This window comes from Epinephelus lanceolatus, chromosome 2 (assembly GCF_041903045.1).
Source record: "Epinephelus lanceolatus isolate andai-2023 chromosome 2, ASM4190304v1, whole genome shotgun sequence".
Taxonomy (NCBI): domain Eukaryota; kingdom Metazoa; phylum Chordata; class Actinopteri; order Perciformes; family Serranidae; genus Epinephelus; species Epinephelus lanceolatus.
The window spans coordinates 19,788,844-19,813,363 of NC_135735.1; the positions used below are offsets into that span (position 1 = coordinate 19,788,844).

Genomic DNA, 24,520 nt, shown 5'->3' on the forward strand with positions numbered 1-24,520 from the left:
CAGTCATTGGGTCTGTCAGGCTGGAGAAATGTTTTCAGTCATGTGAAAATATTTAAAATCCACTGACTCTGAATTTACAACAATTTAAGACTTTTTAAGCCTTATATTAACAAAACTTAATTTAAGACATTTAAATATTTTATAAGGACCTGTAGACACCCCGATCACATTATCTAATGGTTTATGCTGCAAACAGCTATGATGTTATGTGTTGTTTAATACTGTAAAAAAACACATCTGAACTGCTAAGTGAAGCAGTGTTCTTTTTATCTAAGTGCAGTGTGTTGTGCAAAAAGGGGGAGTGTACTCAGAACGTCAGTATGCAGACTAAAAAAAGCTTGATTTTTTAAAAGTGCTTTCGATGGACACTATTGTCCCATAATGCATAGCACAAGGAAAATATAAGAGCTGCTCACAGCTGCAATAAAATTAAGAGAAATTGCAGGTGGTGGTGGGACATGTACAGACAGGGAAACTTGCTCTGTGGCAGGAAATTAGTACAATAAAAGTGTTGCAATGCTCTACTACGGTGGAGATTTGGTTTGGTTTACCCCTCCCCCCTTAACACAAAAAAGCACACAAGTAGTGTGTCAGCCCTCTCTATGTGTTTCCATCACTTTAGCCCCATTTATTTTTTATAAATTCAAAGTACTGACTCCGAGTGACACTACTGTCTGAGCTTGTATTATTGAGCGTTGAATGCACTTTACTATTTTGCCCTAACAGTGAGTGAGCTCAGCTGATATATGGCACTGAGAACATAGAGTCGAAAAGATAAAAGACACCCGAGAAAAACTATGGAAACCACATGTAAGTGATCCCGATATTTCTCACTTGTCACCAAAGACTCTGTAATCTGGCAGAGCATTGATCTAAGGTAAATGTTGTGCAAAGATTAGAAACTGCCTCAGAGCTTAATGTCAAATTATCTGACAGTTCGTGGTAGGAAATGAGTGTATAATGAGATCAACATGACAGTGTAAGCCATCAGGAAAAACAAATCCCTCAGTATAAAATACCTTCCTTCCTTCCATCATCACGACTAAATATGCACCATGGACTAGGCCGGCTTCCAGTGCGCATGCAGAATGAGTGATAAGTGCTCTAAATGCCTGAACTTTAAACCTTCAAAAGGTCCAAATCCCTGCAATCTTCTCTGAGCAGGTCTTAATGTGGTTGGACTGTGTTTTAAGTACCCCTAGGATAAAACTCTTAATGGTCATCATAAACTGTAATCCAGAGAGATTCTGCTCTTAATCCAGGATCGAGGTCCAGGAAACTGCTCAGCGCAAGTCGAGTGCAATCCCATTTTAGGGAGTGATATCTCTCCTGTTCTGACTCGACTGCGTGCAGAGCTGTCTGTTAGCAGTAATTATGTATGGCTCATCACCATCAGCGCACCATCCTGTGTTAAAGCTAGGTGGAAAATCGAACAGACAGATGGTTGAAAGCCGAGATTTCATATAAAAGCCACATTTTGTCATTTTAAAACCCCAGGGTTTTGACGACTGATTTGGTTATATGAGTAAGAGCCTCAAGGGTGGCTAGTTAGAGCCACTAACCAGGAGCCATGAACAGCATGTAACACTACAGCTATAAATTGAACTAAAGACCTGTGGCAGAGACAAGATAAGGTTTTCAGCAATTTTTTATAATGCTTCTCATAGACCAGTAGGCATTTTAACTACCCCAGCTCCCAAAATGAGGAAAAAAAGCTATTATTGTAGGTCTATATATATTGAGTTGCTTTTTTAAATTCTGGTGAAATGATTATGGTGAAAGAAGAAAAGAAACTAGGGGTGCTTTCAAACCCAGAGTTGTCTTGCTTTGGTCTGAATCAGGGACTTATTTTGTTACAAAGGTGCATAATTAGTTCATGTTCTCACAGCAGCATTTACAAGAGGACCAGATTAAATGCCTTGTGCGACAAAGCTGCTCTTGACTGGTCAGAATTTCCATGTGGGAAAAATACAGGAAGTAAACAAAACGTTGAAGAAGAGTACACTTGCAAGATGAGGCTCCAACTAGAAAACAATATTTTGATGCATTGGATGTGCTGAATGTGCATATTAAGGCAGTACAGGAGGAGGTGCACATTAATAATCCTCCAGGACTGTAACATGCTCATGTTTAACCCAAACAATGTGTCATGTGACTGCTGTTGGCTCTGATCGAGGTTGGAACGTGTTCTCACCACAAATGAACCGCACTAGAGTTTGTTTGTAACCGGACTGAAACCACCTCTTCAAGAGGGTCTCAGTCTGGTTGTTTTGGTGCGCACCCCAGTGTGATTGCTGTGTCCACACCTGCCCAAACGAACCACATGTAGGGGGCAAACAAACTTGAGTTCAATTGAACCGAACCAAACAGGGCAGGAGTGAAAGCACCCTCAGAAGCTATTGATTGATGTCGACTCCAAAGGTGCCTACTAAGATAAAATATTGTTGCAAAAAAAAAAAAAAAAAAAAAAAAAACAGAATCAGAAAAGGAGGCCAGGAGCAGTTTGATAAAGGCCATGTAAACAGAATATTCTGTTTAGATACTCCAAATTAGGCCTTTTTTCCGAATGTAACATTTTCTGATTAAGACATTAGTCAGCTGGTATTACTTGGGTTTAGGAGCATTCTTTGGACACTGCATTCGTAATATATGTCTCAGCTGATTCTAGCAGTTTGTGACACATGACCTCTTGCCTGTTTACGTTCAGCTCTGTGTGTTGTCATTGATGCGTGTTACACAAACAAACAGTTTGACAGGCTGGGGTAGAGATGCATGCCTGAAAGAAAAGCCCACATTTCTGGTTGGAAGGAGAAAGACACCTACTTTTAAACACTGTGAAAAATTTGGATATCAATGGATTTTTGGATACAAGCCTTGTAGTAGCTCAGTAGAAATATTGTCTTTTTTTTTTTTTAGAACAAGGGCAAAAACCAGAATATTTTGTGCATATCAACATAGTCATTAATCTTTCAATCTCAGATTTTAAGCCAACATGGACAAAAAAATCAAAGGAAAGTGCTACGAAAACACTGAATTTTAGAAATTCTATGATAACTGGGCATACTCCATCTGATTTGCAAGGCTCTGTAATAAAATTGATCCAACATCCATGAACAGCTAGCTAATGATTCAGTAATAATCATGTATATTTATAAATTATATAGCACAATCGATTTTGGCTTCAACTAAAAACTATTTTCATTACAGATTAAGTTACTGATTATTGTCTCAGTTAAGTTATTAATCTTTTGGTATGTAGAATGTCAGTCATTATATTTGCCCAGAGTCCAAGATGATGTCTTTAGGTTTATTGTTTTGTCAAACGGTCCAGCAACAGATATGTATTTACGCCTGAGAAAAGCAGCAGATCCTCACATCTGACAAGCTGTAAAAAGAGAATGACTGACGCTTTTATTTAAAGGAACACTTCACCCACAAACTGACCATTTGTAAATCAATTAGTCATGCTATGTCACCTTGAATTTGTGACAAAAAAAACAGAAAAAAGGCAAGCATTTTTGATTCATTGATTGATTGGGGACCACGTTTAAGAACAGGAGAACGTTATAAAAACATCTGTTTACAAACGCTCACACAACTCATGCAGTATTATCCAGGTTTCATTTATCAAGTCGTATGATCAGTACTTCCCAAACACACGCATTTTTGCTCAAACCTTAAAAAGGAGTAGTCTGGTATTTTGCACTTTGAGCCCCATTTCTGGGTTGTTTATGATGCATTCTCGGAAACCATCAGCTGTATTCAGCATTGGACTTCCGGCAGACGGCGATACAGCCTCTGGGGGCAGACCCCCGATTTTTTGGCATTCCGGTTTGATTTGGGCAGAGGACGCGAATTTCCGTTTCGGACTTCCGTTTATATATAAGTAAATATGCTGAACCATTGCGATGGATTCAGAGTTTGCAGTGACAGCAATTATGTTCCGCCTTGTTAGTTCCACAAATTCTCCACTATTTTGGTCTTAATCACTCTATTTCATCATAAACAACCCGGAAACGGGGCTCAAAGTGCAAAATACCGGACTACACCTTTAAAACTGAATTTAAAGTGAAACTTATCTATGCTCTCGTCAAAGCCAGACACTAATATTAAGGTTGGGCTTTTTTGGGTAAAAATACATGTGTTTGGGAAGTACTAAGCATAGGACTGGATATATGAGACTTCAATTATACTGCATGAGATATGATAGTTTGTAAACAGATATTTTGATATAGCTTTGCTGATGTTAAACACGGTCCCCAGTCAATCAATAAATCAATATGTTCACCTTTTTTTCCTCCTGTGGAGGCATGAGAGAAAAACAAAGTTTTCTTCACATATTCAAGGTAACACAGCATGACTAACTGGTATACAAAAGGTCATTTTGTGGGTGAAATATTCCTTTAAAAACTGCTTTAATGATAAATCCTGCAGATTTATTTTCCCTTAATCAAATGATCCATCGATTGAGTATTTGCTGCGGCTCTACACTGAACCAACATATTCCTCACATTGAGTGCTTTCACTATTGATACCTGCAAATACTGTTGTGTTTAATTTAATCTTTTTTAAGTATGATTCTAATGGTTGGACTTTGCTTGTAATTGCAGTATTTTAACACTGCTGTATTAGTACTTTTACCTAAGTAATACATCTTGCGTCACTGCTACAGGATAGTAAATACAGCACACAGTATTCCATGACTCTTTACAGTAAGGTCTGTTTCTCATGGCAACACGCCAGTGAGATGTGTTTGATGACATTTGCTCGTGAGTGATCTGACTAACTAAACACAGAACAAAAAAAAGGTAACACTACACAGGTATAGCGTTCCACCTTAAAGTACATATAAATCCTTGTTGCTTATGGATGTGATATTGAGCGCAAAGTGCATTGTACTGTATGTCGTGCTGTGCTTACACCCCAGAAAAGGGAAATTGAATGCACTCTAAGACTGTGCTGTAAGGAGATGCAAGTAGCCTTTTGTCGCTGAAAGCAGCAAGTGCACAGGGTGATTCGTAGGTCAAGGTGATTTGTCATGTCAAGCAACTTTTCACCTCCAGTCCTTCGCTTGTTCAACAGCCTGACAGCCTTCAGCAATGCTGCACTGTTTCCTGGCTCCACTTCATAATTGATGAGGAAGCAAGGAATATGGGATTTGATCCAGAGTGCGGGTGCCTTTTAGGCGTAGGACAGATGTATAGAGGTGCTCATTTTAACTCTTCATCTGAAATGCTACTGAGGAATGGTGGAAGGCCAGCTCAGTGGAGAGCCATAAGACAATAATAAACACTTTAAAACGACTGAGTCTTCAAAGATGATATACGGCAGCAGGGTACAGCTGGGAGGATACAGCACTTAAATATGCACATGCTATCATGATGTAAATTCCCAAGATCCCCTGTAATTATGTGGGGACAGCGGGCAAAGGGGGAGGTGATAATATATCAAGCTGATGGTTCAGTTTCAGACACAATAGTAATAAAATTTGGCAATGGTTTAGTGTCTGGTCTAATGAAGAGAGAGAGTAGATTAAAATTTTAATGTAGCCTTTTCCTGCGTGTTAAAGATAGTGTGGCTTTTTAAATTATTCCATTTCAAGTCATGTTTGGTTGCTACAGTTTTCTCACACACTCATAAATTAACAACATCAGGTTGACAAAAATTACTAGTTTTTCTAAAAACATTCAACACTCTGAAGATGTATTTTACATGATTAACAGTCATTAGAGGTGGCATTTCCATGAAAAGCAAGTAAAACTGAAGTCTCATGTTTGTTTGTTTGCCTTAAAATTTTCTGGTTAAACACTATAAAAGTTAAATTCAATACTAAGAGTACTTATCCCGCTTATAAGCGGAGGACGACGAGTACGAGTACGAGTACCAGTACGAGTACTAAGAGTACTGTAAAACTTCCAATTAATACCCCAGGCTATTATTTGCTTAAATCACTGAACTCAACGGGCCTATATTTGGGACAGGCGTCTATATGGGACAGGCCTTTAATTCCTTGCACACAAGACTGTTGCTCAGTTAACATGGGAAAATACAATTGAATTGTTTATTTAAACCAGTATGGAAAATTACTTCCATAAAAATAAGGCTTTGGATAACATATCAATAATGAATCATTCATCCGATCTAGCTCCGACAGACATAGAAAGTCATGACACCACTTCACAGCACCCTAGGATTACAGCACCAGCTGTACCGACACAACACCACTTTATCCTGTTAAAACAATACTCAACTTTTTAAAATATTTATGAAAAACACTTTTGATTCTTTTGATCTGAGGACCCTTACAGACTACAGGAATATAAATAACTTACAGTGTAATCAAGGAATGGACACATAATTTGACCTTATGACCACTTCAGAAATGGGGAGTTACTATCTTTTTTTTCCGTCTCTCTTTTGTACCATACCAGTAAATCTGAGTGCATTATTCTTTGTCGGTGAAGATTCTCAGTCATCAAGGTCATGCTGCTCATGGTTTCTGTAAAATGAAATGAATGATTAAATTATGGAGACTCTAACAATACACTTTTAATAACCCAGGGAAGTGTTAATATACTCTGTTGTAATTTTGATTGTGGAGCTACAATGATTAAAGCTATCAAAAAAAATCAATTTGTAACTATTATGATGATAGATGAATGGTTTCAAGCAAAAATGGCTGTGAGATCTTGCTCCTTTTCTTTGTCATTAAATCATTAAAAATAAATGTATAAAATATTTTGAGCATTTGGAAACTCCAGTCACCAGAAGAAAATGTACACCTTGTTTGTTTCTGCAAACCACGGATATGTTTCATTAGTACATTTCATATATATCAGCTCAATGTTTCTGATGTGATGTAGTACATGAGCTGTTTTGTTTTTTTGTTTGATTATTTTTTGGGGGGGGGGGGGGGGGGGGGGGGGGGATGGAGGGGACTAGAAAGATTTTGAGTCTGGCCCTCACCGATACACCCTTCCTACCCAAGGGGCGGCACTAACTGAGGCATTTCAAATGCCGCCGTACGCAATTGGATAGCACGATGGCCAATCAGAGAAAAAAACAAGGTGACGTATTCATTGCAGTAAGCCCCATTGGTTTGCCAATCAGTGGGGCTAACTGATATATTATGCTTTTGCCGTATCCCGTCGGCAAAACAGCAAAAATGTCCTTCCTGGAAACGAAGGCTTCTAGGGCAGTCTTCTGTTCCTCTCTCAAGGTAAAAGATAAGTGTAGTTGGCTTAGCATTTTTTCCAAAGCTAAAGTGAATGGACGCGGTCCTTTGGCAGCTGCCATCTTGGCTGTTTACTTTTAGACTCCTACGGCGCAGCGCCATCGTCATCATGTTACGCCCGCCCAGAGCACGCCTCTGTCAGATAGACTGATCTGATTAGTCCAAGTGGCAGACCACATACAACAATACTGATTATCTTTCTGTGACCCTTCGCAGCATATCAGAGTTTGTGGCACTGAGCCTGGGCGTTTTTCACCAATCCTTTCCTGCACTTCAGTTGCTTTTGGGTCACCAAATACAGGTGTTTTAATCAAACCGTGATCTTTTCCTAAACATAACCAAGTGGTTTTTATTCCTAAAGCTAACCACACCTTTATCACAGTGTTACTAAAAAATATAAACCTTCAACACTAAAAAATAATGTAGAAGTGTAACATATTCGCAGTTTGCAGAAATGTACAATGGGACCTTTTTTTATATGGCGATTAGGTTGGTTTGGACTGTTGTTTTGACAAAAAAAGGACATCACCTTGGAGCTTGGAGAATATTTTTTTAACTACTCCTTGGACATTTCATAGATCATTAACTAACATAAGAAAATAAAAAACAGATGAATGAATGAATAATGACAATAATAGTGAGTTGTGTATTGTTGTTGACTGCATACTTTTTTGTTGAAAGAGCATTTTCTGTGATACAACAAAGATTCATACGTGGTCATAAGTCTAAGTTGTGATATTATATAATGCCTACAGTTATTTTCACAGTCTATCCGACTCTATGATCTGCCTCTGTGCGGCCAGAGCTTAACACAAGGAGCTGGTTAAGCCTCCAACATGAGAATGATTAAAGCTTTTTCAGCACATCTCATTTATTTTTTGCCATCTCACTTTCTTTCTTTCCTCTTCTGACAATTTGTCTCTCCTCTTCGACTGAGAGGCACAACGAGCGTTGAGATAAAACCACATTTAAAAAAAAGAATCCTATCGCTGCTGAACTCTGACGACATTTAAAAACTGATGTTTGAACTTGTGAAAAAAAAAAATACAGTTTTATGTCATTTGTCTAATTGCAGGTGAAGAAGCCTACATTCATTTTTGGAGGGTTCAACAACTTTCCAGACTGAAGCTGTCATTATGATTTATCAGCAAGTGAATGAAATTAAAAGAGGAACTAGTGCTGAAAAATACCAGATTATAGTATCTATTTCTGAAGACAAATCAGTAGCTGTAGCTCTATAACAGTATGTAGCCAGGGTTTTCTGACTTGAGTGCTTGTGTATTCCATGTTTGTAAGTATCTTGAAAGGCTCATCATCATCTTTTATAATCTCTAAACCAATAAAAACAAATGACATGGCAATGATATAAGTGAGGACAGAAAATTTAACCTGAACAAAATCTTATGTTAACTTTGGTATATTTAGCTTTATAAGCCCTCATCTTACACCTTTATGTCCACTGTTTCGTTTTCTTCCAGGAAACTTGCCCATTTATCTCAATTTTAATGTAATTTAAATGACATTTGTCTGTAAATAAGTCCCAGCTAGTTTCATCATTCCTGCCAGTATCTGCATGTATTTCATAAAGCATAGCAGTGCACTGTGCCACCGTCAGCAAACAGCTTTGCTTATATAACTTTTTACAGTTCAGACGTTGATGAAAAACTGTTGCATAACTTTCTGTGTTTAACATGGAATTAGAAAACATATCCGCTAAGCCTTTAAAAACACATTTCTAATCTCCAGTGTTTGATAATGCTCTAAAAACATATTTATTTTCCAGAATCAAATCAAACCAAATTCTCAAAACCAAACCATAAACAACAACAACAAAGAAAAACATCATTATTAATATTGTCAAATTAACTGTCAGTGTGGAAAATGTCACTAATTTTCCTGACACACAATGTCGAAAAAGTAACAAAATGAGAATAGCAAAGACAAACAAAAGCACATCAGAAATCTCAGCGGGATGTGCGCTTTAATCTTTTCTCTTTTGCAAAGCTTTGCTCTCTGCGGGTGACTCTTCTGAAATGTGGAGCATACTGTGTACTGTGTACTGTGTGCTGTGTACTCCACCAGTCATATGAAGAAATGTCTCGCACTGGCCCTCACGCCCCGGAGATCAAGTGCATCCAAAAGAAAGATCCTCATATGGAATGAAAATGTTTGTTCTTTATTTCTGCGCTTTTAATGAATAATTCAGATGCAATCCAATCTATAGGAGTCTGATATTAAGTCCAGTGAAGAAATTGCAAAGAACATCTGTGTGAATAGTGCAAAAAAGGTGAAGGTAAATAGATCATCATTACTGTTTCTATACTCTGAGTACAGTATGTGCAGCAGAAAATAGCATCACATTAATGATTAAATATATATTTGTTTAAGCCATGGTTCTCTGGTGGATACAATATACATATATACTACTGACTAGAATAATTCATAGCATCATGAAATCAACCCAGTGTTAAAGAGACTTATTCCACAGCAGGCATAAAATCTTACATGGTATTTGCAATGCTTAACATCTTATCTCAAAGCTGCTGGACAGCACCGGATCACTTAACAGCCAAGCAACATGATAACAGACAAAAGAGCAACAAGAGGAAAGTTTAACTCACCTTGGCGACCCTGTTGGCGACCTCCCGACCCACCATTAGCCCCTGGACAAACGTCCGTGCGGCAATGAAGGCCCTGGTGACCTGGGCCTTCAGTTTCCTGGGCACATCTCCAAAGGGCTTCAGCTGATCTGTGTATTTACTGACGCACTCCAGGTAGTCGTCTGTGAAGTGGTACTGGGAGTTGAGTAACTGGAACATGCGCTCCAGCAGCCTGGACCAGAAGTCATTGAGCATCTCCTCCAGGTTGACGTTGCCCCCCGTGTAGTAGCGCTTCAGCTCAGTGAACAGGTCCTGGAACACCTCTGAGTTCTGCATATACAGTTTCCCGTACGTCCGTGTGAACATACTGTTGAGAGACTTCTCAGAATTGTCCAGCAGCTCCAAGAAAAACTCTAGATGGATGGATGGTTTTGGGGGGGAGAGGAGGGAGGGACAGAGGAGAGGAACAGCTGGGTCATTGTGCAGATTTTTACAGTATCTCATGTCTTACTCTACAATATAAACGAGACAAAAAGCTTTGCAAACATATGGCACAGCATAATCATGTCAGTGTACTGTTGTTGTATAAAATAGTTTATGGCTCCGTCTGCACACACAAGAGCAATGTATAGCAGCCAGCCAACAATAGGTACTTGATTATGTGAAGAAAGTCAGTCCAGAGCATTAATAATTTAATATCAGAAATAATGGGCCACAAGGACTATGAATGATTAATGTAAAGGTTCTGATTGCATACTGTAACAAAATATTCACAAGTTTTAGACACAGACACTAGTATACATTATCATCCTGAGCACCCACCATTATTCCCAGACGCATTAGTTCCTCACTGAAACAATTTATTTGTCTGCCGAGGCAGCTGGCCTATGAGCCTATAATTGAATATTGTGTTACAGTATATTGAAAGAGGCTTCATTCGCTTCGAATTATCTGAAGAGTATGTTAATGATACTAAATTTCACCAGGAGACAAACACATCTATTTTATTTCTATTATTATTCCTGCTGTTGATTCAGTACACGCACCTTACATTGTTTAACACTGATAAATTAACATAAAGCTCACGGAGTGTTTAATCCCCCCCCCCCCCCCCCCCCCCCCCCCTTTAAAGACAAATAAACTATAATGGTTCTGCAGTTCAAAAGAGGATAAAACCATCTTTAGACACATCTGTGGAAATGGTGTCTGAGCATCTGGACAGGCTTTTTTTCCCTCAATGGGTGACTGATATATGACGGCCAGCATGGCTAGGAGGCGCACATTGTAATCCGCCAAGGAGGTTATGTTTTCGCCGGCGTTTGTCTGTTTGTTTGTCTGCAAAATAACTCAAAAAGTTCTGAAGGGATTTTGATGAAATTGATGAAAAGGTTGATAATGGGACAAGGAATAGATGATAAAATTTTGGTGGTGATCGGTTGAAGCGAAGTGGATAAAATTAAAAATGGCGGGAAATCCGAGCTGCTTGGCGGAGGTCTGCGCTCTCCGAGTAATTTTCTAGTTACAAGATATTTCTTCCCTTTTACACATAGTCCACACAGTGTTGGTTATGTACCATTAGCATTTTAAGATGTCTGTCCATTCACATGTCAGCCCTGTCAATCTGTCCAGGGTGTGTACCCAGCCTGGAGTTTGTATGTTCTCCTCGTGTCTGCGTGGGTTTCTCCGGGTACTCCGGCTTTCTCCCACAATGCAAAGACATGCAGGCTAACTGGTGACTCTAAATTTGCTGTATGTGTGAATGTGACTGTGAATGGTTGTCTGTCTCTTTGTGTCAGCCCTGCGATAGTCTGGCAACCTCTGCAGGGTTTACCCCGCCTCTTGCCCAAAGTCAGCTGGGATAGGCTCCAGCAACCCCCGCGGCCCTTAACAGAATAAGCAGTTATGGAAAATGAACGAATGAATGAATGCCCCGAACCCCCCTAGCAAGCTTGGTTGTTGGACATCAGTATTCCTAAAATCCTGCAGACAGTCCTGCTTATTTGGAACCAGAGTATGTGCAGTAGTGCCCATGGAAGAGAGCCATATATCTCAACACATTCTCATTTCCAACTCTTTAAATCTCACGCTTGGTCAGTGGCCCATCATATCGAAATCTGACACTCCAGGTACCCCACCTGTGTCAGTTTTAGACATTCAGAGGCAGAGTGTCAATTTAGGTTTGCTATGCGCTTTCTCTTTTTTTCAAAATAAAATGATGTTTTCACAGGAAATGTATAATTTCTGCTCCTTAAAGTCTTACAGTCTTTCAAAATAAACTTAAATATATTCATTTATTGTTTTATTTAACCTTTTTCAACCAGGAAAAACCTTGTGAGATTAAAAATCTCTTTTTCAAGAGTGTCCTGGCCAAGACAGGCAGCAACATAAGTTACAGACAAACAACATAGAACAAAAATACAGAATAAAAATGTAAAGCTCTAAAACAAGAAATACAAAACACAGACTAAGATTACTACAAAGAAAAGCCCAAAAGTATTTAATATATACTGAATATATTGAATATAAAATGTAAAAACTCAATTGACCTTTGGTTTCACACTGGACACAAACAGCAGGCTCCCTGTTGAAAGTCTGGAGGTGGTTGACCCATCTACCTCCCCGCCCACCAACCCAATGTGGACTCTCTTGCTCTTGTACTCCTAGTTGCCCAGAGCGTCAACAAACGCCAACTCTGGGGTCATCATGGACTGCCACAGTAGTATGCTTCTATGTGTCAGAGTCTGACCAAAAAGGCCACTGACCAAATGCTAGTTATTGACATTTGATTAGTGCCCAACTTGGCATCATTGGCCTGACTCCTGACTCCTCCTACCAGCCTGTTTTATAGCATCAAATAAGTAACATCAAACTTGACAGCAAAATGAACACTCGAACATACAGCAGCTTGATAAGAACCTAAAATGACAGAAAAAATCTTAGGGAGAAATTTATTTGACATGTACTTTATTTTTTAGTTTGGCCCATGTTTCTTCTGCTAACAATACAGGGGTGGGGTTTATGACCCCAGACAGCCACCAGGGGGCGATTAAGATGTTTTGGCTTCACTTTTGGGGAGCTGTCATATCGTTCCTCTTTATATACAGTCTATGGTCTATCCAAATACCCATGCATGCAGTATTAACAAGTAGTCAAGTGCCTATTTGTGTGACATGTTTGCCGTAACTGCTACAGTGACTAAGAGCCTGCTAGGACTGCAAACATGTAGACGTTTTTCCATTAATAAAGCAATTAAATTGAGTTATCTAGATGCACATATGACAAATATACACAAAATATACATTACATAATCTTGATAGAAAGATATGATTTTACATTGTTTTACACTGAAAATTGCTTCAAACACAGATGTCAAACTGCGCAAAGTGCAACAACGCAATTCAAATTTAACATTCACAGCAATTATATCATTGCTTCTTGTCATCTGCCCAAGTGGCTTTCTTCCATACGAGCACCTGATCTCTTGAGCTTTACTACATCGCCCAACAAAGAGGAAAATGAAAGATAGAGAAAAAAAAAAATCAGCACTAGCTGGGAAATCTCACTGAAGCCGAGCAAATAGGATCCCATGTTCCTGAGTGCACAGGCGTAAATGATGGGAAGATCATAACACATCTCTCCATGCACAAATGCCAAATATTTCTCCTCCCTCCTTCTGTAAACAAACACGCTGCAGACATTTCACGTGTCATGCTTGCTAACAAACCATACGGGGGACTCATCTCCTGGTTGGGTTTTCTGGTTGACATTTCTTTGCATTGTTAATGAATGCAGTCACACAGCTACAGTATGTGGTGGTCATATCTAATAATACATTCCCCTGCTTGTGATAATAAGACTAAACCATAAGGAATGATGAGTCAGCTCACATGCAGCCGACTTTGTTTATGGTGAAGGCGGGCTGTGCTGTATGTAATCAAGGTAAACAAGAATCTAAGAAATATTTGAAACATTGAAACATGAAAAATGCAAACAGTAGAATCTTAGATTGCCAAGATTTCAAGATTAACATTCAAGACTATTTCTTCCATATCCTATCTGATTCAGTTTGAGCTGAGGTCATTAAAATACTTAATCATATGGGCTATCAAAGTACAGTGGGGAAAAGCCATTTAATTCATTAACATGATCAACAACAACCAAATAATGTAGTTAAATGTAATCCTATCATGCTGGTAATCTAAACATATCGAAATAAAAATAAATATTTAGATCATGCCCTGATACATTACACCCTTTACTGTGCGCATCATTCAACGATATCAACCCATAAGAGTCATTCTGGCACAGTGTAAGCGGTTTGATGTTAAAAGGCAATGTTTAAATGAACTACTGACTATGGTAACTGGAATAATACAAACACTCGTACTGCAGCTGAGTTCAAGAGTCAAACTCTGAACCCCGCATGATAATCCACTGTTCTGTAAAGTGTGTTAAACCACCAGCACAAGTGCCTGAGAAACTTTTCACATTATTCTACATCTCCATATCCTCTGGCTTTACATGCTAATGTAAAAGCACAAGTTTGTTGCCCGTTACTTCCAAGACTGGTGGGAGTTACAGTTCATGTTAAACTGCACTGGAATCCCTTTAAATCACATTTTTCTACTTGTTTAACCCATCATCTTTTCTCTCTATTGAAATAGCACACCACGTCTACATCTAAAGCAGGTAGAGGACCGGTCCCTAGTCACTCACTCTAGTTTCCCTGCAATTGAGTGACCTGCCATCACACCTACATTTGTTTAAATACTAGGAGCCCTTAGGGCCTTTTTCATTCCATTTTTCCAACAGGACCTGAATCAAGGACACATAAACCCCTGTGTATTGTGCATGCAATTTTGTCTCTGTGTTGCCATTTAAGTAGCTCTCATGGTGATTCATATGTATCACAAAACAAAAGCAACACAATGTTATCAAAATTATTTACTGTAGTTATGTGCAAAAAGACTTCCTTTGAAAGTAATGAGACTGATCTGTTCTCTTGTACATTTGACTCTATTATGTTTAAGAATATGAATCACGACCTTTCTGCCAAGCCACTGATTTTCAGGCTACCTGACACTGCAGGGTTCTTAGAAGGCTGTTGCCTCACATCAAGTGGCAGTGAAGTCCAACTATTCAGAAGAAAGTAATCTCAATCATCATGTAATGAGCTTTTTAATTCTGAAAAGGTTGCTGCAAACCTTGGATATGTAACATCTGCACCTTACTGTATAGAGGGAATCGCCTTGTTGTTTTACTTCCGGGCAGAAAACCAGCAGAGTTTAGCTATGTATGTATATATATATTAGCCCAGCTAATCTACAATAACCATGTTATTAATTACAAAACGTGCACACAGAAATAGTAATGCTTGTTCAATCATTGTGTTTATAGACATTACAAACATCAGATTAGTCTAAACGGTGATATAGTAACGTGAAAAATGTGAGACATATATATGTGTGTATATATATATATATATATATATATATATATATATATATATATATATATATATATATATATATATACATACATACATAGCTAAACTCTGCTGGTTTTCTGCCCGGAAGTAAAACAACAAGGCGATTCTCTCTATACAGTAAGGTGCAGATGTTACATATCCAAGGTTTGTAGCAACCTTTTCAGAATTAAAAAGCTATATATATATATATATATATATATATATATAAGTATGTATATATAAAGTATTTGTTGTTGGTTATGGTTAGGAAAATATCATGTTCTGGCTTAAAACAGCAGGTTTGGGAGGCACAATTTCTACAGGAAAAGCAGCAACACCCATGTTTGGTGCCTAAAAAGGCACCGGAAACCAGGACTGGGCGATATGTCCTGAAAATTATTTCATGGTATTTTTAGGCTATATCTCTATACACAGTATATATCTCAATATTTTTAATATCTTTTTTTATTTTTAATCATTAATGCTAGGACTGGGAGACATTGACAAAAATAGAAATTGAACATAACAATATTTCTGACCAAATACCCTGCATGCATCAGTAACTACTGTTTTGTTTTTGTTCATCAACACAATGAGATTTTTGAATAATGTGGATATAACACTTAAATGAGTTATGGTAAGCATTAAAACAAATTAAAAGTCAGGTAAGTTGATAAATTTACATCACTCTACTGTAATGCAGCCTTTAAAACGAGGGAGAAAACACCATTCATGTCATATCACAATACAACAATATCCAATATCTAAGACAATATATAGTCTCATATCTCAGTAACAATATAGTATCTTCATATTGCCCAGCCCTATTAGAACACAGCAATGACTCGCTAAAACACAACCAGTTCTGTTGTTTGTTGGTCTCGAACAGTGGTCTGCAGCTTGGCCATGCTCCATCCCCTCCACACCCCAATGTCAAAGTCAGCTCACATTCTACGCCACTTTAGTAATATTGCTATAATATGTGAAACATGCAAATGTAACATGTTTGCTGTTTGCAGAAATGAACAATGCCATGACTGGGCCTGTATATTTTTACCAATATACACCTAATCTTGGTCCTCTTTGCATACAATAAAGTTTCTCCTAAAGATTGGGACAGTGTTTCATGTCTGCACAGTTGATGTAAAATGATCAAGGCCAATGAAATGATTTCCATTAAAGAAATGAACCAATAAAACAAGAAAGTCTGGGCTAATATGAACTGTGCAAGGAAAAAAATTCTGAGCTCACAAAATTAAGTTTAATACAGGCTAATTGAGTCCCAGACAATGACATGAGAGGTCATTATGAACAGATCAGACACTGTTCTGGAGTGAAGTGAATTTAGTGTGAAAGACTGCTAATAGATAATAACTAAATCATTTAATCTGATAAAATAATGGCTTTGATAATGTTGTACTTCCAGGCAGGTAAAGCCAGAAGTGACTGACACCACATAACGACCTTCAGGGTTTCTATGATATTATGCAGCTGACTGAAATCAGCTCTGGTCACGATGTTGGAATGTGGTTATTGATTTTCAGATCAAAATGATGTAAATGACTGACCTCAGTGGTCTTCTCTTGTTTAGGCCTTGGACTAAATAACCAGAAACATACGAAGTACCAGGAATTTGAATTATGATAGATCTCCGCAACAATTTCAAGTGTACAATTTTCATTTCAGATTGTCTTTGTTCGACTGGTTGATCCAGAGTAGAACTTGAAGGACTTTCAAACTGCAAGTCTTTTTATTGTTTACAACATCTATGTGTTTTTGAAAAATATTCCTGTTTGAATTATTGTTGGAAAATCTCAAGAAGGTGCTTTGATTATTCACATACAACAGTAGCATTTGCCTTTACAAATGAGTCTTCTTTTAAATGACATACCTCAGATAAACTTCATTGTAAGTATGAATCAGTTGTTATATAATCTGAACTAAGAGTTCTTGAACTAATGAGCAAGTGCACTGAAATAATCACCACTCTTCTCTTGTGTAAGTGTTAGGTCTTTATGTAATTTCAAGGCCTTTTACCTGGAAAACAGTCTATACTGAGAGTTTCAGATAGCAGCTCCAGCTTGCCAACTCGTGATGAGTGAATTGCTCTCTGCTGGCCAAAACACATATTTGGCCAGGGAATTATCATTGAGAGTTATTGACCTTGGATAACATTCAGCTATCCGGCCTTAAGGGTGTTAATACTTGGAAACATGTCGATACAAGGGTGTATGTTTACTGACACAATACATTTAGAGGCTGTTTACACGTTGCCGGCTATTTTCATAAACGGACATTTCACCGTCTCCATTTTCAAAAAGATCTTCGTTTACACTTACCCGTGTATATATACACAAGAGCATGCCAAACCTGTAGGTGGCAGTGTAACGAGAAGCTCAAGCCTTCCATGTATCCACTGTCACCATAGCAACATAGGTCGCACTTCTGACACAGGCGCAAGTTCCGGTGTATACTGTGACGTCGGCTGCCTATAACTCCGTTTATCTCCGTTTATCTCAGTTTACATGCAAACGCGCAACCGGAGTTTTCCAAAATCTCCACTCTGGCCGGAGTTTTTAGAAAGACTCGTTTTCAGAGGAGAAATCTCCGTTTGCGTGTAAACGAAGGGCACAAACGAAGGAAGATGTCTCCGTTTATCAAAATCACTGTGTACGTGTAAACGGCCTCTTAGGAATCATCCAAATCTCTTAAGTAATGAAGACTGTACAAATCAAAAATAAGTTGGACGAGAAAATATGGATGTTCCAAGGAAATGGAAAAAAACAAGCCAAAAAAAAAAAAAAAAAACTTGGGAGGGCTTCAATTTCAGAGCTAAACTCTCTGTGAAATAAGAGCGCTTTTATCAAAAGTTTCTCAAAAGTGTCTTTGTCTGCTTATTGAACTACTTTATAGATATGTCAAAACACAATACATATCATACTATATTATTTTTTTTACAGTACAAACTCTGCTCAAAATAAACAGAAAATAAGCCATAGCCAAAAAAGCAGACTAAGTGAGGGGTCAGGCAATGGACAAAACTCAGCTAATAAGACACATAGGGTAACTGTTAATACTTTAGTACTTTTATCCCAACTGTTTGGCCCCTTATTACCTATTATTTGTTGTTATCTCAAGTATCCACCTTGTGGCAAAGGAGGTTTTTAAGCATATGTGAAGCCAAACACAGATTTCTATTTTATGCTAACATTTTCAAAGTCTTCAAATTTGGAACATTAGCAAATAAAATTACACCCTCTAATTGAGTCAACACGTACAAATGTTAATCTCTAAGACTCTGGTCTAAACTGCAAACGGATTCTCACACTGTGAAAACAAATCTCAGTAAATGTGAGGTAACAATTTGTGCTCAGTTTGTTTGAGTAGATTTCATCTCACATCTCACGTACACAACTGATGGCTGGTGGATTCAAACACATAACTCTTCGGCTGAGAAGTGACAGCGCTAACCACTGTACTACCATACCACTTTGGGATTAAACTGATCATGTCAATTATCTTAATCGACCAAGTGACCACACCATGCTCAGCTGATTAGTTCCAAAGAAAAGTATGCATTGTTTGAATGCAGCTCGACATGTGCATGTCGCAGTGCAGGGAGTGTCGCATTTTGGAGTATGTGTAATGATATTTTCTATGACCCAGTTGTTACTGTTAACAGATGAGTAGGTTTATCTACTGGTTTTGTTACTTGCTTACTAATATACTTACTTAAAATTTAAATGATATGCATAGGTTTATATACAACCCTTCAAAATCATCTTTACAATGCTCTGAGTGTCTTTTCATGGCTGTTTATCTTTAGAAATACACTATTTATCAAAATAAAAATTAAACATAGAAATTATATACAGACTACCTAAAAAAGGAAAATAGGTGATACCCACATAGAAAGTGTTACAACATTTTTTTAAGTGGAGCAAATATTACTTCTTTTGAGGTATTTATTTTCAATCAATTAAATCAAATAAATAATCTCACGGGTTCGAATTTTTCCAGTTTTCTCTTTATTTTGTGGAAGCAGTGAAAAAGGAAAGGCTGCACACGAGTCTCGCAATCTACAATTTTCACCTGATATGATAACAAAACGGAATTGTTTATTTTTTATGAGATAAGTCATTGCTCTTTGACTGCGTAATGTGTCTGTGAATATCCTGTCAGATCAAATTATGAACTCCCAAAGAGTTTTACAAAAAGTTAGCAGAAATAAAAACCTTGTCAATTTTTCCATCCTCAGGCTACTCAAATTAGTTGTCTTTCATAGAGTTTTTTAAAATTATCAAATAATGGCAAAAGACATTTCCTTCACTAAAGGTTTGTGATGAAACTATGATAACATACTGGCTCAAACCCATGAAAATTATCTAGAAATGTGTAATGTGACATTCAGTTATCTTCACATCTGCTTATGATTATTTAACTTGTTTATTTTTTCCTTTTATTTTTACTTACCTGTATTTTTTAATTTTGTTAATTGTCTTTTAGTCAGTTTGTCAGAGCATTGTTTTCTGTTTAATTATACAGCTGTGTTACCTCTCTAGTCCTTCCTTATTTTTACAGATTTATACAGCCATATGATGTATTCCATTTGATGCTGGGGTTTTTTGAGAGGAAAACAATATAAAAAATACTGATTATGAAAACATTTCAATAATAACCATTATTTTTGATGTACTGATTCCTTTAATTTATCATATTTGTCCTGTTAAATTAGGTTCTTTAAGTGCTGTAAAATGCACAAATAGGTTTGTCACATAAAACTACTATATAATTATAATTTAAGATTATTTTTCTAACTGTTTTGATCATCTTGCCGGCCTTGGGTTTTTTTCTCTGAGGACAAAGCGGAGTTAATAAAAAGCCTAATAATCAAAATAAAAAGGGTGGTAAAGAGAACCACCACATTAGTGCCAGTCGTAATTGAGGTTGGACATTGTGATTTTCATATTGCATACAAAATACAAAACGTGTTAGTACCCTTGAAGTAATTCCGAGCGTGAAGAATCAATTTTCTCTGAGAGCAGTTACAAAGTGCTCCTTTGATATCTGGCCTAATTACTGTAAATAATTATCATGATTAATAAAGGTGACCTTTCTGTTGCTCTGATAATAACACATTTTTTTCAAAGAAGAAAGGAACCTGCACTCACCCATTAATTTTACTTCAGACTGCTTGAAAACTCTTTTTTTTTTTACTGGCTCGAACAATGAAATCTATAATACTGACTGTGGTTAATTAAGAACAAATTTCAATTAATGGTCCGACAGTCTTGAATGACCAGAGGGTAGTTATTGTACAAAGCTCTGCCAGGGAATTATTACATCTTATATGTTTTATTCTGGTATTGCATTTTGAATGGAGTCAGAGAGGGACAACACTCTGTCCAGAGGATGTAACACACATCGTCTAATGTATAAAGCTCAGACTCTGAAATCTGGTTCATAAGCACTTGAGAAAATGACCTGTGAACTCCTGTAAACTCATTCACCCTCTGCATGAACTCCTATTCATCATTTGATGCTGGTATACCACTACAATTCAAGGGCTTTTATCATCTATCCAGCGTTTTGGTTGACACTGACCAAAAACTTTCCAATTTCTTGCTTGTTGACAGAAGTGTTGATAATTCTCAAAGATGTCAAAGTGGGAAAGTTTCTGTAACAACCTTACTCGAGTGAACCACTTAAACTGCAAGTTAACAGCGCTGAGTATCCATCTGAACGGCTTCTCACCACTGAGTACTTAGGGACTGAGGAAATAACGTTTTTTTTTTAGCAGTGTTAGTGGATCTAGCTGGGGAAATGTCACTCAAAGGGTCCAACTCTTTGGTCCAGACTGAATATCTCAACAACAATTGGCCATACTGCCATGTCATATTGTAAAGACATTCCTGTTCCCCAGAGGATGAATCACACTGACGTTGGCAAGCTTCTGATTTTTCCTCTAATACCAGTATTATGTTAACATTTTTATTTTTCAGTGAAATATCTCAACATGTACTGGATGGATACAGTAAAATTTGGTACAAACATTCACAGTCCCCCCAAGCGAAGTGAGAAACCAGCTGTCATAGGAAGGGGGTGGGGATTTTATTTAGAAATGAAAAGTGACAGAAATGATTGCTTCAAGACTGAGAAAGAGAGCAAGAGAGAGAAGTTCAAACCCTGGCTCTTTTCTCACCTACACACAGGTGGCCAGTGATGTCAAAGTGGGACATCAGCCTTTTTAATTTGCCGAAATGACCAGACTGGCAAAACTGGATATATACCCAATTGTCAGGGTGCTTTCACACTTGCCCTGTTTGGTGCGGTTCAATCAAACTCAAGTTCGTTTGCCCCTTAAGTCTGGTTCGTTTGGGCAGGTGTGAACACAGCAATCGCACTCGGGTGTGCACCAAAACAACTGGACCAAGACCTTCATGAAGAGGTGGTCTCGGACTGGTTTCAAACAAACTCTGTTGTGGTTCATTTTTGGTGTTCAGACCCTGATCCGAACCAACTGCAGTCACATGACACATTGTTTGGGTTAAACATGAGCATGTTACAGTCCTGGAGGATTATTAATGTGCACCTCCTCCTGTACTGCCTTAATATGCACATTAAGCACATCCAGTGCATCAAAACATTGTTTTCTAGTTAGAACCGCGCCTCGTTTTCAAACTGTATGGTTTGACTAAAATGAACAATGACAGCAATATAGTCCACGATGAGCAGCGCTAAAATCAACCTGCGTAGTTGTCCCTCCATTGTGACATTAGAAAGTGTCACATTTATCTTGCAAGTGTACTCTTTACTTCCTGGATTTTTCCAGCACGGAAATTCTGACTAATCAAGAGCCGCTTTCTCGCGCAAGGCATTTTATCTAGTCCTCTTGTAAATGCTGCCGTGAGAATATCAACCAACTCTAGGCAATTATGCAGCTTTGTAACAAAATTAGTCCCTGATTTGTTCCAAAGAAGGCAAACTCTTCGTCTGAGAGCACCCTTACCGGCAGCTTTTGTCTTGTTTAATCAGATGACTGTCAAAATCTCATCAAATTTGTCAACAACATTGATACCGAGAATTTACTGGTCACCTTCAAGCCTGACCAGTAAATTGTGCTGGACTAGCACCTAACCACATCTCTGACCTTGTGAGCTCCTGTGATCCAGATCATCTTACAGACATGGTTAGTGTTTCATATTCCAGACAGAAGTGTCACATTTCATCTACTGTTATGTTCAATGGGTTACTGTACTTGAGCCAAACATGAATGGAGTAAAGTTATTTTTATATTGGTTATGTGAGGACATCCTCTCCAATACTGAGCGCAGTGGTCCCGTAATCATGAATATTTAGTATGTGGCACGAAATTGGCACCATTCACTAGCCAAATGCTGGTAAAATATACAAGTGGCTGATAGATTTGCTTCACTCAACAACCAAGGACACAATAGAAATCATTACAGTGGCAGATACAATTTGAACATTAACTAGCCATTTTGCCAGTGGACATGTTAACTTTACACCCTAATTTGTGTTAAACTATTTTCTTTTAAATGCAGCCTGTGGGAGTTTCACAAAGTCAAGGAAGGACCCTTAAATGGCTGAATTTCAAGGATGTTACGTCATCATATCCTACCTAAGGACTGTTCCAATGTCAAGGATCCTTCAAATTCTACCAAGGACTGAGTGCGTCATTCAGAGAATTTTCAAGGATGCATGTGTGTATCTTCAGCAGATATAAAGTACCCATGATTCTTTGCGCACGATAGGAAGGACTCGTCCTACCAAGGGAGGATCCTTGACTTTGAGTAACACCTTGTGTGTAGGTGGAGAGAGCACGACAGGGGCAGATGACATCAAAGTAAACCGACAAAAAGCACCTTATATTGGATTGTAAGGAATCCGCAGCTGATGTTCACCTTTGATGTTTGAGATTAACAAATTCGGACACACCTGATATGTGTTGTGTGAGGTCATGTGCAGCATGTGTGTAACATAGCAATTTTACCATAAGCCTCAGATGCCAAGATTGCTCTGCAAAACCCATCCATCATTTCTTTTTCTTTTACTTCTTTCCATTTGATATAAAATGTTGTAAAACCGTCGGGAAACTGGAAACAATTTATAATAACCACCCTTGAAAATTGTCTATATCTCTACACTGTTTATCACATATTTGTTCTATTTTACACAGTTTTTACACATAATAAAGAAAATCTCAATCAAGTGTTTGACATCACTGTGTCTCTGGTAATATCCTCCATATATTTAATATATAAAGCAGATGTGTTTTCTTATGTATTTGCTTCATTAAAGCCCCCCAGTACATGTTGGCAGTATGTGCACTGTGTAACAAAACACAAGCCAGTACATTTCCATCTCATTGTTATTCACAATTTAAAGCCAACACTTCTCTATATCACAACAGATACTTGAAATTACTGCATGGTTTGTTTTGTTTAGTTCCCTCCAATATTCATTACCTGCACAAGATACGGCTGAATATGAGTGTGTGTGTGTGTGTCTTCAGCCAATTATGATAATATTGTTTTCTGTCCTGTTTGTTACTCTGAACAGACTGCCAGAGTGGACAAACAATCTTTATACATGTTTTGGTCTTTCCTCTCTATTTGTGGATAATTACTTAAGTATCAGGGGCAAACCAAACAATGATCAGTGTTGTCAATCTGAAACAGTAAGGCTCCATTTTTAATGTTATCGCCCCCCAAAACGACTGCTTGAAATTATTTTGTTTGCAATAAATGATTGAATGTTAAATGATGCATGTGGGGGCAATTATTTTTTGATTTTCTTTGATGTAGTGATGGTCTCCTGTTGCACAGGCTATACTAATTTACCCAAAATATTTTGCCAATATTATGAAAATCCCCCACCATTGTGTTTCTCAGTAGGTTTGGATCAGTATTACATAAAGAATATGCATGAAAGGAATTGACTAATGGGAATGGTTTCTGACTCACATTTGTGAGCTTTCTCACTGCTGGCTGTCTGACTTCTCTCTCCCCTCGGACACATATTTAAGCTGCAGCCAAAGAACAGTGTTTTCTTAATATTTAGCCAACCTGTCTGCTATGAATTATTATGCACTGCAGAATATGTTTTGGCTTTACTGGACAGTGGTATTCAGTAGTGGTTTGAGTATCCAGGGTTGGGGGGCTGAAATCTCTAACTCCATAGGGTTTCTCTTTGTGC

General features: G+C 37.9%; 1 protein-coding gene across 2 annotated transcripts in view; it reads right to left on the minus strand.

Moving 5' to 3' along the window:
- Positions 1–24,520, minus strand: part of gpc6a (glypican 6a) — a 238,299-nt gene that overhangs the window by 102,630 nt on the left and 111,149 nt on the right. For both annotated transcript variants that reach the window (XM_033626058.2, XM_033626068.2), the window contains exon 3: positions 9,856–10,247. In XM_033626058.2, coding sequence (XP_033481949.1) covers positions 9,856–10,247 — 392 coding nt within the window. The remainder of the gene's footprint in view (positions 1–9,855; positions 10,248–24,520) is intronic.